General features: G+C 36.9%; 1 protein-coding gene across 3 annotated transcripts; it reads left to right on the top strand.

The window, feature by feature from the left end:
• The first annotated feature begins 430 nt into the window (after positions 1–430).
• Positions 431–14,097, top strand: LOC107702571 (ankyrin repeat domain-containing protein 55-like). 3 transcript variants are annotated; one of them, XM_016504925.1, is made up of 11 exons: positions 431–569; positions 1,893–2,012; positions 3,516–3,646; positions 3,830–3,939; positions 5,133–5,193; positions 7,534–7,662; positions 9,094–9,278; positions 9,479–9,646; positions 11,755–12,392; positions 13,220–13,309; positions 13,656–14,097. In XM_016504925.1, the coding sequence occupies exons 1-11, from the start codon at positions 530–532 to the stop codon at positions 13,916–13,918; spliced, it is 1,935 nt and encodes a 644-aa protein (XP_016360411.1). In that variant the 5' UTR covers positions 431–529; the 3' UTR covers positions 13,919–14,097. The 3 variants fall into 3 exon arrangements, with proteins under 3 accessions (XP_016360411.1, XP_016360412.1, XP_016360413.1); XM_016504926.1 differs by lacking the exons at positions 431–569; positions 1,893–2,012 and adding an exon at positions 2,836–2,905; XM_016504927.1 differs by lacking the exons at positions 431–569; positions 1,893–2,012; positions 3,516–3,646 and adding an exon at positions 3,718–3,742.
• Positions 14,098–16,622: the final 2,525 nt, after the last annotated feature.

Raw genomic sequence — 16,622 nt, 5'->3', positions numbered from 1 at the left:
ACAGAAAAATGTAAAAAATATTATGGAACATAATGAAAGAATATTCAATAGAACAGAAAAGAATAATGTAAAAGTTAGGAGGTATAATAAAAGAATAAAGAATAATTTAGGTTAGTGTTTTCCCATTTTATTAGGTCATTTCTGTAGTACAAGTTTTACACAAAAAAAGACAGAGAGAAAGAACGTGTTGAAGTTCCCCCTGTTTGGGAATCGCTGTTTGAAAGAATAACCGCTAGAGTTGAGAACACACAACACACACACACAGTGTTGTGATGTGAACACAGGCCGTACACTCTGCTGTCAGCAGGCTGTGAAGTGCAGCTTCTGCACATGCTCAGTGTGTTTCCCATCACATCACGCACAATCACACAGAGCAGCCCCTCCACCTGCCTCCTCCTCCAGGAACTGATGCTCACGCGTCTGCCGCTCTCCCGTTCTTTCTCCGTTCCCCGCGCGAGCGCTCTGAGCGGAGGAGACATCATGTCGTGGGCACCAGAGGGATTTCTCTAAAGGCTGCATCCGATCTGCTATGGAGTTCAACTCTTCATCTGTGTTTGAGCTGCATAAAGGTAAAGCACTACACACACACACACTGATAACAAGGAGGGGTTAGTACTGCTGCCACTGTTGCCATAGTAATTGCTTATCTACGGGTTTTGCCATAGTCCATCATTTGCCTGCGTGATGTGAGGGCTGCCATCTGTTTGTGAATGAAGAGTAGGGTGCCCATGACTGATGATTTGTAAACCACGAAGTGAGGGTCACCATCACAATGTTTCGTGATAAATTCCGGGGTTTTCTGTTGTAGTCGATGAGGTCTGTGATAGCAGCTCTGTCAGCGGATCTTCTGTGTTGTTATGTGTGTAATATACACCCTACACACACCCTAGACAATACATACATAAGCCCAAAGGAATATCTGATTTCTCAGTGGCTGCTCACGCTGTATACTTAATTTCATCAACTTGTTTTCATATCTCCTTAGGTCGGAGTTAATTAATTTGGGGGATCCAGTTGTTGACATGAAGTAAGAATATTGAACAATAAAAGCTTACTGTAATATGAACAATAAAATATTACATTGCCTTTCAAAAGGTTGGGATCAGTAAGATTTTTAATGTTTTTTAATGCCGTCTCTTTTGCTCATCAAGCCTGTATTTATTTGATCAAAAATACAGAAAAAATTTTGATTTTGTGAAATATTATTGTAATTTAAAATAGCAGTTTTCTATTTTAATATACTTTAAAATATCATTTATTCCTGTGAAGCAAAGGTGAATTTTCAGCATCATTACTCCAGTCTTCAGAGTCACATGATCTTCAGAAATCAGTATAATATGCTGATTTATTATCAGTGTTGAAATTTTTGATCAAATAAATGCAGCCTTGATGAGCATAAGAACTTCTTTAAAAAACAATAAAAATCTTACTGATCCCAAACTTTTGAACAGCACTGTAGATCGTTTTGCTTGGCAAGACGCTGGTGAGATATTTTGGAGTTCATATTGAGATTTCTCACTTTTGCTTGCAGACCTACAGAAACAGTAGTAGTTTGAGATCTCTAAAAGGAGACACATGAGAACACTAGGATCTTTATCAGAAACATCTGAGATACAAAATTCGCCTTTTGCTCTCTGTTTATGTCTAGGAGAAACACTGCAGAGATCTTATTTGAGATTTTTCATTTTTATGGGACAACATCTTGAACACCTGCTTCTTTTGACCTGTTGATTTATTATGAATCACTTCTTAATTTCTAACAATTGGCATGCCTTGAAAGAGCGATGATCATTTGTTGATTAACCTGAAGCTGACAAGTCAATGATAAGCAACTGTTTGCCTTTATTCTTCTAAAATCAGACATGTTATTGAATGATTCATGTTCCTCTCAGAGGCTGCTGAGGAGGTTGATCTGAATGTGGTGTACCAGGCAGCAGCAAACGGAGATGTGAACACGCTGACGGCCACGATACGAGAGGACCCGTCCATCCTCGAGTGCTGCGATAGTGAAGGTATTCTTTCACATGACATACTGCACTTTTACACGCTTCATGAAGCTCATTTTGATGCTAGTTTTACCTTTGCGAAACACTTCATTGCACTTAATTGAGGTCAGTGTAGGGTAGTGTTCTTCAAATACTTGTAAACTTCAAAGTATACGTAAAAAAGTACTTGAGAATTTTAGAATATTAAGTACAGACCACATAAGTGTACTTAAAAAAAGTACACTTTCATGACTTTGAAACTTAAGTACACTTTTAAAAAAGCACTTTGTGATGTCCGTTTAAATTTAAAGAAAAAATGTGCTCACCCTCAGGCCATCCACGTTGTAGATGAGTTTGTTTCTTCATTAGATTTGGAGAAACTTAGCATCACATCGCTTGCTCTGCAGTGAATGGGTGCCGTCAGAATGAGAGTCCAAACAGCTGATAAAAACATCACAATAATCCACAAGTAATCCACACCACTCCAGTCCATCAGTTAATGTCTTGAGAAGATAAAAGCTGCATGTTTGCAAGAAACAAATTCATCATTAAGACGTTTTGAACTTCTAACTGTTGCTTCTGTCTATAATACGAGTCCATAATCCTTAACAACACTTCCTCCGGAGAACTGTCATCTGGTCTGAATCAAGAGAGAAATTTGCACAGATCAAGCACTGTTTACAAAAGAAAACAGCTCTAAACAAATATGTGGGTTGATTTTGATGTGAGAGACAACAGGAGATGGATTTTTCACTGGAGAAAGCGTTTTTATGGATTATGGACTCATATTTTGGACTCAGATTATGGACTCGTAACCAAACAGTTTCTGGTAACCATTGACTTCTATAGTATAGAAATGTTTCTTTTTTGGGTGGACTATCCCTTTTCCGTCTATTCTTTGAAAGCATATTATTTCCCTAGTCAGTACTTTTTTTTTTTAAAGTATGCTAAAATTTACCTCTGTTTTCACAAGGGTGGGCCTTCAGTTGAAACATCACACCTGTCCTGATAATAAAGGTGTGGTGTTTCAAATGCAAGTGGATGAGAATTATTGTGATATTAGTGGTGTTTGCCAAGGCAATTATTACTGTTACTTACAGTTTGGGTGACCAATTAGAACAAACCCTTGACCCTAACTTGTTTATGCTACTCACGTGAGTATTACATCAAATCATGCAGCATGTTAAGAAGAGGTGTGCTTTACAAAATGTGATTAAGGGTGGGATATTTTGCTATGCCAAGCAACCAGCCACTTAGAAAGGCCTAGCAGCCATCCACAACTCTAGCACTGAGGTTTTGAATTTTGCACGGGCAAGCAAGCTAAAGAAAAGGTATTTCATGAGAGCTTTCGTGGCATGTCTCGTCAATCAAATTAAAACCTATAATCATTGTCATGCAACTCACACATTCAGCAAATCTGAGACAGAAATAAGCCATCATCGTAAACGGATTACAGTAGAGCTGACCTGCAGTTTAATTTGAACGAGAGCTGCTGTTAAGCGTTTCTGACTGCGGATGTCTTGATGACAGGCTCCACACCGCTGATGCATGCTGTGTCTGGGAGGCAGGTGGATACGGTCAAACTGCTGCTGAAGATGGGAGCCTCTATAAATACACAAGATGCCTGTGGACGGACATCCCTCTCTCTAGCGACATACCTGGTAACGAAACTCTCTGAGGATCATTGATGAGCTGGGACCCTTTAAAAATGCACATTGTGTGCATTGCTGTCAATGGATTGTGTTTATGAACCGCATGTACGAAGTTGAAGTGACCTTCCTAGCTTTTTGACAGAATTAAATGCTTGTTTAGTTAGTTTAGTCTGGTGGTTTTATCCTGTGCAGGGCTGGCTGGAAGGCTGTATGTGTTTGCTTCGCAACGGGGCGAAACAGAACATTCCCGATAAGAATGGACGCTTGCCAATTCATGCTGCTACCGCTGAAACTGACTTCAGGTAACGAGGAAAATCAATTCACAAATAGGTTAACAGTTAGGCCAAATGAAACAGAAAGTAGTCAGTGCTACAGTAACATTCCTGTAAACAAAAAACATTACATCGACCATCCTGCATTGTTTTGTATTAAAATCGTTGCAGAATTGTGTTTCACACTGAAAAGCGAGTTCCATTTTCTTGTTTAGCCAGTTGGCTTCATCTCAGTGTGGAATTAAACTCCTGTAAGCCATTTATTTGCCCCTGCTAGTGTATTTTTTACTTACATACTACAAATACATTTACATATTTATGTACTTAATAAAAAATACCCCGCAATTGTACTTTTGGTACTCTAAACTGGTCTACTTAAAGCCTGTTAAATTGGAACAACTAATTTTGTTCTTAATACGCTTTAATTATGCAGAAGTAGTGCTGAAGTCCAACTGAAGATATACTGAAGTATATTTGATTGTGCTAAAGTGGAACTATTGCAAGTATACTTCAGATACACTTTAAATATCTTGCATTTAAAGACCGATATTATTCAAAGATCACACAATCCTCATCAATAGTGACATTAAAACACATTTTAGGCTTAATATGAACAAATATGCATTGTGCACAAGTAGTACTCCAAATAAAGTTTAATTATAATTTTTATTTCAGTAAGTCTCAAATGATATGTCAGTAAATATGCTAATAGATTTGAACTATACTTAGTATGAAATGGTGGAACTATTGCAAGCATACTTTAAATATACTGCATTTGAAGACCTATATTACTCAAAGATTATACAATCCTCATCAATTTTGACATTAAAACAAATTTTAGGCTTAATAGTAAGATTTGTGCATTGTGCACAAGTAGTACTCCAAATAAAGTTGAATTATAATTAGTCTCGAGCAATATGTCAGTAAATATATTAATAGATTTGAACTATACTTAGTATGAAATGTATTTTAAATATATGACTTTTTTACTAGGGACTGTTGTCAACACAGAATAGTAAGATATGTTGTTACAGTCAACATGAAGCCAAAAATTAAGCTCATTTACTTTCCTAATGTTCATGAGTGCACATTATTCACCAATTCCTCTTTTTTTATCCCTATTTTTTCTTGTTGATTACCTGGTTCGCTGTTATATTATGGAAGTAAAATGGTGTTTGCAGCATTTATAGAGTAATAATCATGTTTTTGTTTGTTTGTTTAAGGCTCATGGCTGTGCTGCTACAGCAGTCGACGCTGTGTGAAATCAACCATCAAGACAATGAGGTGAGTCAGAGCAGATGTACTCAGTCATTTGAGTTTCAGCTTTGTAAAACCCTTTTAAATAATAAGAAGAATTATAGTAGTGATTGTGCATGTGTAGTGCAATTCAAATCTTTTTCAAATTAAAAAAAAAGAAATGCAAAGTTCTGTCATGACACTCCAGATGTTCTAACTCTAGATGTTCTAAGATGTTCTATAATGGCATCATTATTCACATGGTGCAGCTGATTGGTTTCTTTTCACATCAGCAGCCAATGAGATTGCTGCTCAACATTCAAATACTCAGCCAGTGTTTGCTGTAGCAGTGCGCTTCAGAAACCCTCCTCCTTCCCCAGCTCCACCTGTATAGATGGGCTATGGGGTGATTTCATGTATGTTACATATGGGGATATTTTATAGTATACGTTATAGTATGTGCAGCAGCAGTATTTCTTACATGCTCACAGCAGCATGTCTGTGCATGCATGTACTGCAGGAGCAAGTCTAGGTACTTGTGTGAGAGGGTTATGAGATGATAGCGTAAAAGAGTACAAAGACATTTTTATTTAGGAAAGGTATATTTTTCGGAAAATTCAAATTGGCTGGAAAATTTTAATAACAGGAAATGACATCATAAGGTGCAATCTATTTGGCATGAGCCAAGTGATCAGAATAAAGAAGAAAGCTGATTCTAGCCCTTACGGTTCAAAAGTTATTAGCATAGACATGAGTGCACATTTGGCCTGTTGGTGGAGCTAGAAAGTTTTAGATGAGACTTCAAATTAGCTGTGGGTAATATTGAATCCGTTTCATTAAATTCTGCATTTTACTACAAAATTGAAAATGGTCAACAGCCAAATTGGCCAACATAGGAAATTGGGTACCTTTCGATTCGGTATGCTGTACCGAATCTAAAGAGATCAATCTTAGGTCAAAGTGTTCAGAAGTTATAAGCAAAGACTAGAGACTGTCCTCTATCTGTGCGCCAAATTTCATAACTTTCCCGCAAGCGGTTCTATGGGCTGGCATAGACTTGAGCAGAAGAAAACTAACAGATGCAATAGGTGCCTCATAATTGGCCCCTAATTATGAAATTACATATCATGTACATAAGTCCTACTTAGGTGGGTCCAAAAGCACTCTAAAGTTCAGCTAATAACATTTCAATACACATTTTTAACTGTAATACAGTATAATTAAATTGTAATTAATATGCAATAAAGCATCTGATAAATATTGTTTTGTTTAAGTATATTAGGATATTATTTCTATAGTAAGTGCTCTTTTTGAAAGCTTGCTATAAGTGCACTTCTTTCTTGCAAGAGAAAGTTCACTTGAACAAATCAAAGTCACTGCTTTGTGCCAAAAGGAACATTTTAATGAACATTAGTGAAGACACAACAGACAAAACAGTGAATGAATCTCATTCTAAATATGTTTTATTCATTTCACTTTATTTAGTGTTATTCATGAACTTATGTCTTTTCATTTGTTTTTGAAGGGTGACTGTAATGAATGGATATGATATATTGATATGAGAACATTATTTTATTATTTTACTGTAGATAACTTAAAGCTTCAGAAACATATTAATGTTATGAAAAGCTTTTATATTATTGCTTTTTTATAATTGCGTCTATTAAGGGATTTATGTTCACCATAAAACTAACACTGAAGTCCTCAGAGGGCATACAACACCCAGTCAGTAACCATTTTGAGATGATAATGCCATTTATATTAATGATGCATTTTTATGGAAAGACAGATGACCCATGAAAACAGCACTGGTATGAACTAAAGCAGTACAGCAAATACTCCCATGATGTATAATATCAATAGTAATATAAGCAAAGCCTACTTGACTGGATGTAGTCCTTGGGCTCAAATGCAAAATGGCTTTAATAGTGTTTCTCTTTCCTTAATCCCCGTCTAGTTTGTACTAATCTGAACAATGCCTGAAACGTTGTATTATGAGCACTTCCTGCGTTTATTTGCCTCTTTATAATGAATCGCTTGTTGTATCCCTCAATTGTAAGTCACTTTGGATAAAAGTGTCTGCTAAATGAATAAATGTAAATGTAATTGTGTACAGGGAATGCACAGGGTAGAAATCCTACTGAATTTGCATTAAATCTGGTTTTTGTAACCAAGATTAACTACATTTTTTTAACTACATTTAAGTTCCCTGTTATAGGCTAACCTGCAATTTTGCAAATTTCCAGTTTATTCACATTAATTCCCATATATTGCCATTAATTCCCATGAAAACTGAAAAATCCCAGAATTCTGCAACCGTAATCGGAAGTAACAGTCATCAATACTTGGTAGGGTGCGTCTGGTTAACCCTCAGACTGTGATTGGCAGGGAATGACGGCTCTTCACTGGGCTTCTTTCCATAACCGGCCCGAGCATGTGCAGGCCCTGCTGCAGAAAAGAGCCGACCCCACGCTTGTGGACAAAGACTTCAAAACAGCTCTTCACTGGGCTGTGCAGGTACAAATCCCAAACAAACACATCATTCTACTACGGGTTTCTTACATACAACATATTCTACAACAATACATGTTTTTTCTATGATGACACTGCTTCTGTCTGTTCAATTAAAAAGTCACACCTTTTTTTTTACTGAGCTTCTATCTACAAACAGCTCATCTTTTCTATAGTCTCTACTGTAAATTAGCACCAACGAGCTGTTCTATAACGTGTGTTGATATGAGAAAAGAGCGATCACAGAGAATAATTCAAGAAGTATGTATTACCAGTACATTGCCGTTGACAATGATCATATTTACAGTATAGCAGTCATACAAAATGACTACTAAATATCACACATTGTAACATTTCTAAAGATGGTCCTTGCATAGCTTGACTTAATTTGAACCACAATTAAGTCAATTTACTGTAACAAATTGGTCAAGACACATTTACTATTGTGCGTTATGTGCTTTAAAAGCTCCACAGAATTCAAGCACCCCTTACATGTAATCTTGGCCTTTTACAGTAATTATAATTTCAGCTATTATTAAGGGTCTAGTACTCTTACTTCCACTGAACACATATTTTAACCTCATACCAAGTCAGAGAGAAAATGCAATTCTCCTAAAATGCAGTCTCTCTGTAGTGTTTGTCTGGGCCTGGTTACATGCTGTATTGTATAGGTATATTATAGTCAGGGGTTCACATACATGGTGTGCAGGTGCGCATGCATGACCGAAATAAAAAATGCGCTGTGTAAATAAGTTCAGACCGCTCATTTCTGTACTGACATCGTTGACGGCTGTTAATGCACAATTACCATTTTATATCGACAAACTGTAATACTCTATAAGATTTCTAATTGAACTGAAAGCATAAATCTAGGCTATTCACTGCCGTTTTCAAAGCACAATGCAAGACTGTGATATTTCATTCACTGACGCTCTTCACTGACACGCATATACTTACTTGTCGGCAACCCGCCAAAAGAAAAGCTTGCTGATTTTAAGTTTAAAAATTATGAAAATTAATATTTAAAAAAGAGTAAATATTAGCATTTTATGTTTAAGTTTTTTTTTTAAACTCCCTGTTTATTTTAAAATGTATTAGTATAATCACACTTTATTATTTTGTTTATTGTTTTAATTAAAAAAAACTAACTAAATAAAGTGAAATATTATTATCACTATTGTTGTTTTTTTTATAGTTATATTGAATGGATCACACCCCTGACTATAGTATACTAATTCAGAAATACTATATTGTATTTCTAATAATAATATCAGTATTTTAATTTATCTTGTAAGCTAGACGATTTTCATATTCCATCACGTAATACAATTTATGTCTTAAAAATTAATTGTGAAACATGGTTGATATACAGTATGTACATTGCAAGTTGGTTATTCATTTACAGTATATGTCTCATTGTTTTTAACTCTTTGGCAGAGCGGCAGCCGGTTAATGTGTTCTCTCATTCTTGAGCATCATCTGGGCGCCTCTGTGATCAATTATGATGATGAGAACGGGAAGACCTGCGTTCACATAGCCGCCGCTGCGGGTTTCAGCGACATCATCTATGAACTGTCTCGCTTTCCTGAGACCAACCTGCAAGCTTTAGACGTGGATGAACGGTACAGCAACGTTGTGATATTCACATTAGTTTGTCAGCATGTGGAGTGCTAATCATTATTTTGTTTACCAGAGGGTCAAATAGGACAAAATGTAGTGCTTAATAGGCATTATTTAACTTATACTTCATGCATTACTAAACTTTGTGTTTTCAAGTTTCGTTTCTCATTATTGTACAACGTTATATCTGTTTTTCTGTCAGGACCCCTCTTCATTGGGCCGCTGCAGCAGGGAAAGATGACTGTGTGCAGGTATTGTTGGAGCTGGGAGTGGAGCCCAACCCTCGAGATATTAATGAGAATACGCCACTCACATACGCCATGTACTGCGGTCATACTGCATGCATCAAACTCCTCTCCACTGAAAACAGGTTTGTTGTTGTTTGTTGGAAAGCAAAAACATATATTTAAGTTGGCACTTTTGTCGACATAGAGCAGGTGAATAGAGAGCGGGATGTCTCCTCTGGGCCATACCCCTCCCAAGTGCAGCAACACCGGTGTGTTTGTTTAAAGGGTTCATGAATTGCCTTTGTTTTTTGTACATAAAAAAACAGTATAATTTAGAGGTAAAAGGCTATTTTCTGTCCTGGTTTTGACCCCCCTCATCAGAACGCTCTGTTTGAATAGGCGTGGTGGATTGTAGACTCGGAAGTAAACGCCCACTGCTATGATTGGCTAATAGTTGTGTATGTTTGACAGCCTACATCCTTCATAGATGGATGCTACTGTGATTTAGGTTAAAAACACATAAATACTCAGTGCATGTCAAACCATTAACAGACAAAGCGATAGTGGTCACGTAATAAAAACAGTTACTCACACTTGTGTGTTGCGACATTACTGTCGGATCCAATATCGTCGACGGAGCATTGTCTTTTAGTTTCAATCTTTCTGTTTTAGTTTCAATCTTTCTGAAAATCCTGCACCAATTTGTGCCTTGTTTGTAAATGAATACGCGGTAAAAGGAAGTGAACAAAGGACCAAGTCTTTACTGACACGGTCTGGCACTTAATTAAAAATAAAGTTAATAAAATAAAGTTTATCATTTGGTTTCTCTGTAGACCTGCGTTTGCCGCTCTTGTCATTTACCTACTATGCGTGTGAATCTGAGGTGGAGCTAAACAGGCAGTGATGTAGAATTGGTGGGCGGGGCTAAACAGGCAGTGATGTAGAATCGGTGGGCGGGGCTAAACAGGCAGTGATGTAGAATCAGTGGCGGGGCTAAACAGGCAGTTTTTGAAAGTACTGATATTCCATGTGGTCAATAAATTTGACGCCCCGAAAACTGCATGTATAATAATTGAAGAATTTGAGAAAAAAGTTTAAACGTTTAAAATAAAGCCTATAGTATGCTATACTTCTAGACACAGCTGAAGCTCCAAAAATTATATATACAATTTTTAATGTTATTTTTTACTATTTTTTACTATTTTGCTCAATATGTGCTATGCATGTTTATTAGAGAATGTGTAGCGACACACTAATGCCAAACTTTTGCAATTAGTAGTGAACTGAATTTAAAAATGAACGTTTTTTAAAAAGCGCAGTGCAGAACGTGAGGGTCTCGAGATGCGCTTTTGAGATGTGTACCTCCTTCACCATGTTGTCGTCAAATAAAACAGTCGTCATGCCAAGACCAAGTCGTCTGTGGTCTTCTTTTTGGTCAACTGGTTTGGAACTGACATTGATGAGCGACGCTGTGTGTAAAAGTTTAAATTCTGTTAAGGGGCCGTTCACACAGAACATGTTTTTCCATTACAATACGCTACTTTTCTGTTGTTTTTCTATGTAAATGCACACTAGAGGACGTGTATGACCATTGCGCTCACGTCTCGCATCTTTTGCAGCGTCTCACACAGGAACGCTGCGTTTTTAAGATGCCATGTCAAGTTAAAAGAATTTCAACTTTTACACGCAGCGCCACTCATCAATGTCAGTTCCAAAACAGTGGACCAATCAGAAGACCCCGGAGGCGGGGCAAGCGTTGCGAGCTTTTGTTGACAGTATCTAGTTGGCATGGCAATGGTTTTATTTGACGCCAACATGACGGAGTATGCATTCTGCGCGGTGCTTTTTTAAACCACTCCTTAGCAGTGCGTCTCGCGTTCTTAGGCGGGTTCTGTGTGAACGGCCCCTTACTGTGCAAATGCTAATGGCAGGCGTTGATCTTCTCCAGCGGAGGCGGGGCTTAGCCACACTATTACATCATAAAGTGGCACATTCCACAAGCTGTCGTTTTGGCAGATTGGCTTCAATATAAGCTGTTTTTAGACTGATGAGAAAGTTTTTGAAGAGGTCTGAAACTTTCAGGATGCTTTTATAGTAAAATGACCGCTTATATGTCAAAAGATCAAGGGAATTTAGATTTCTCAGTTCATGACCCCTTTAAGGAGACATGCATAATGCACTGTTGGGGGTGGGGGGGGGAAGAGATCCCATGAAGTATTTTTAGAACTAAAGATGGCCATGCTTTTCACAGGTCTGAGTCAAGCAGGCCACTGCATGCCCAAAACAGTGACTCTTCTATACGCAAGGAGGGGAAATTTCGCATACTGAACCATATCTTCTGCAAGAAGAAGAAAGAACTGCATCCTTCTCAGCAGACAGACTTGAGTCAACAATGTCAGCTCAAAGAAGAGACGTCTGAGGTGGATGACATCATTACTATGTTCGAATGTGTCACTGAGCCCAGAGATGAGAGCGAAACCAGCTCTGCTGTCAGAAAACGAAATAATGACTCTGAGAAAGTCCACCTCGCTGAGGACACATCCAGCAAGGACCTCCAAAGTCTCCCACCCATACGCACACAGAGTCTTCCTCCAATCACTCTAGGGAAGTCCCTGCTGGTAAACTCTCAGACTCTGGCCCACAGGACCAGCGGAGGTCATGTGGCAGGACATTTAGCGCACAGGTCGCAGAAGAGCAAGAGCGAGCATGACCTGTTTGACGGCAAAAGTAAGGACCAAAAAGCTGCCGGATCCAGTCAGATACTGACTCACAAGGCATGGATCTCAACTCCATCTGAACGGCTGCTTGACAAGCTGCTGCATGGATCCTCAAGCCCTTTAGACGTGCTGTGCTCAAATCACACGCCATACATACAGAGAAATGACCAAGGTGAGATATCTAATATTGCAAGTTAGGTGATGCTTCAATTATTAGGTCAACATTTTTGACTCATAGGATTATTTTAATTCATTCATTTGACCTAAGTTTTAAAAGATTATACAATTATTATAATAGCTAATGGTTCTGAACTGTTTACCACATCTGTTACTTTTGCCTAGTTTTTAGGCGTTTGGCAGAATTTCACTAATTTGGGCTCAGGTGCACTTAAAATTTTTGAGGCAGCAAGAACAAACTTTTTTTAAGTTGAAACAGCTATTTTTTACAGTGTGTAAATCTGACACTTAATTGTATGTTAACTGCAATTAAATGCAAATGCATTATAATTTACATTTATATAAAATGGAATTAGCTCAACTTTTTGTGACCCGCTTAAGTGCGACTTGTATTTCAGTCCATATAAATTACAATATTTCTGATGTCTTTGAAACATGCTTACAGTAATGTTGCAATACAGTAGAGTTAAAACATATGAAATGTAAAATAAAGTAACACACTTCAGGTAAAATTAGAAAAAAAATAAGTGCAATTCTTTAAGCCACATCAAAAGATTATTAACACATAATGATTTAAAATGTACTTCAAAGTAATAGTCTGCTTAAGTGTGGTAAGAAACAGTCATGAAGATGTAAAGTGGGCTTTCATTTCATTAAAATGACATTATTTGCAGACTGTGAATTTTTGTTTCAGTTGTTTCATATTATTGTTTTTAAATAGTCAAGAGTCTGAAGAATCACCTAGATATAAATCAGTGAATTAGTCACGTATGACATGTATATTTGTAAAATTCAGAATTCTGTGTCGTCTTCTCTGAGCAGCTCACAATCATCTCTTTCCACTGAGGGTCAGAGAATCTGCTCTCACACGTAACAGTCTGGCTCCTATCCGTGACCACTGCACTCACAGATGTAAGTTTAATCCTTATATCCTAATATAATGCTTTCATGCTTCATAAGACTATACAATGCAATCCTCTGTTCATAATGCTCAAGAAAAGATTTACTAAAGACGGCAATTTGAAATGATAGAACTCATCAATGTTATTATGGTATTTGTTGTTTTGCTGTCTTAATGTTTATAATTAAAATGGGTCAAATTTGTTGACATTGAAATGAAATGTATTACAACACTTCCCAGTCTTCCCTGCATGATAAAACAATATTAGCATCCATTAAATATGATACGCTCCCAACTGGTATTTTTTCTGAACATGAGCATCGCTCACATCTTCGGTTTAACAAATGTCGTCCACAGTTTCCTTGCCACCCGACCAGGTCTCTCAGGGAGTGAAGAAGTCGAAATCCTCTTTAGGAGCGGGCCTGGCTGTACTTCCACCTCCGTTTGCATCCAGACTGCACCGAGCCAGCATTCCTCAAAGCCAGTCACTCGGCTCCTTCCCGACGCCGCTGACAGGAGAGCCTTTACGAAACATTCAAGTTCTTCCTGCCATTCCTCCGCAGAGAAAACGCAGCCCATCTCCGCTCACAGCCCAGAATCTCTCTGACAACAGAAACTGATGGAAATCTGCCGGAACTGTAATGCTGTTCAGCTTTTCATGGGTCATCTGGATTTATTTAGATCTCGAGGATGCTGAAGAATCACTGTTTGATAAAACTAAGTCTTAACAAGGCCGTTTTTCATACAATTTTACAACTATGATCTTTTTTATGGTATGCATATGGTTGAAATTTTAACATTTAAACACGCTTTAAGCTTATTGTTTACTATTAATAAAGGAGATTGTTGAAGTATGGAATCGTGATAACTTACTGTGATACAAATATATAGTCAGTATGATAATAGAGTCATAAAGTCAAAACATTAACTTAAATGTTGTAAGAGGGAATACTCTTTACCTTAAAATAATTTAAAGCAAGTGGATGTAAGTTTTGTACCTTGAAATACCGGTTTCCAAATCATTCTGATGGTACACTGACTTTGGTCTCCCTCAAATGTCTGTTCTGGGAGCGTGTAAGTCTGGTGACTGGGTAACAAATACTCATGTGCAGCTTTCCACTGTGATTATGAAAGTGGTGTAGTTATGACTGGTAGTCACTTAACTGTAGGGGGCTCCAAAGTCACAAAAATACACACAACTACACCCAGTTTCAGTAAGGCAGGGGTCCCCAGCCCATCAGACTTCAGCTCCACACCTGCCTGTAATTATTCACACAGCCCTGAACACCTGATTAGCAGTGCTGGATAGTACCTGATTACATTTCAAAATCCAGTTCCAAAAACGAAGTACTTGTAATTAGATTATATTATAATCAGACTACAGTTACTTTTATATTGATTGCATGATTACATATTATTCACACAATAGCAGTAAATTATACATAATTTATAGATTCTCCCTAATTCTTCTTTTTCATCTTTTAAATGCACTTTTCTATAGTAGCGTACTGCTTATTTGTGACCCTGGAGCACAAAAGCAGTCTTAAGTCGCTGGGGTATATTTGTATCAATAGCCAACAATACATTGTATGGGTCTAAATTGTCCATTTTTCTTTTATGCCAAAAATCATTAGGATATTAACTAAAGATCATGTTCCATGAAGATATTTTGTAAATTTCCTACTGTAAATATATCAAAACTTAATTTTTGATTAGTAATATGCATTGCTAAGAACTTAATTTGGACAATTTTAAAGGAGATTTTCTCACTATTTTGATTTTTTGCACCCTCAGATTCCAGATTTTCAAATAGTTGATGTATAAATCTTAATTAATTAAAAAAAAAAGATTGACCCTTATGACTGGTTTTGCGGTCCAAGGTCAGAAGGTCTTCCAGTCTCTAGTCAGGTGGCTATAATTACACAGAAAACTGAGAGGCCACACAGCATTTAACATCATTTAATTTTTAAAAGGTTATTTATTTTTAGTTTATTTTATTTGTTTGTTTTTTAATCTTTCTTCACAAATCCCAGTTTGGAAAACCGTAATGTAATTTTGTAACGATGTAATAATGTCACCGTAATGCAATGACTGGAATTTTTTTTCTCTCTTTGTATTTTTATATCAGTATGGTGCACATTATCCTATTCAAATCAATTTAAATTAAACAAATTTTTTTTTCAAAACTAAAAGTAATCAAAAAGTAGTATATTAGCTGATTAAGTAGCATATTACTGATTATATTAGCTATAATATGTGGTGTAATGGATTACATTACAATTTTTCTCATTTAACTTGAAATCAGTAATAAATTACAATTTGCAAGTATAGGCCTAACCGTTGATCAGCTGCTTCAGGTGTGTTTTATTGGGGTTTGAGATGTACTCTGCAGAAGGAGCAGGCTGCATTATCTGAGATGAATCACACAAAACCAGGCAGGTTTCGACAGTGCCATAGTGTTTACACTCTTCAGGAAGCCAAATTACTAATGGATTACAGTGGTCTGAGGATATATGACTCATGAGAAACAGGTCGTACGGATTGTTATTTAGTTATTATGTTATTTATTGTTATTTAGATATAGCTTCAAGCAGCAGTGTATTCGCTTGCTGTGTAAATATGCTTAGTTTCTTTATTTTGTTCATAATGATTTCTTCATCATTAGCTAAGAAGTCAATTGTGTTACATTACATAAAAATCATGAACTAAACACAAACTCGGCAGAGAAAGTGTGAATCAAGTGTAGTGGGACCACTTAAACTGGGTTAGATTTGTTTGGTTTTGTCAACTCAAAACCAGTCCTGTAACCAGGCCCCGTTTCTAAAGGTACAACATGGGTATAGATATGATATAGAGTATAGGGTGAGCGACACAAACTGATAACTGCTGCTTTGGATAAATATAAATAGTTGAGTTGGGTTCAGCAACTTATGTGGATGATATCTGCAGTCAAATAAATATCCACATATATAAAGACACTGGATAGAAGCAGATTTGTACAGCAGCACTCTTTATAATAAGATGTATGTTTATATTCCCTGGGAGATTTTCAGTGGCACAGAGATGACTTGTAGGTGTCTGTCTACACAATATTTACTTCAGCTTTAAATGCATCAGCAGCATTCATTATATTAATCATTATTTTAATATTTAGAAGATGTAATTGCAAAATGAAAAGGCAATAGCAGAGTTAATTCCAAAATACACATAACTACATAACTTTAATTTTGTCTCACAAAGAAAATGCAATTGTATATTACTCAGAAATTGCTCTTATAAAGGCCAAACTTTACTAGGCTATTATTGGCATCTCAGTGTCAACTT

The sequence above is a fragment of the Sinocyclocheilus anshuiensis genome, unplaced genomic scaffold, assembly GCF_001515605.1.
Source record: "Sinocyclocheilus anshuiensis isolate Anshui unplaced genomic scaffold, SAMN03320099.WGS_v1.1 scaffold210, whole genome shotgun sequence".
Classification (NCBI taxonomy): domain Eukaryota; kingdom Metazoa; phylum Chordata; class Actinopteri; order Cypriniformes; family Cyprinidae; genus Sinocyclocheilus; species Sinocyclocheilus anshuiensis.
This window is presented reverse-complemented; position numbering and strand designations above follow the sequence as displayed.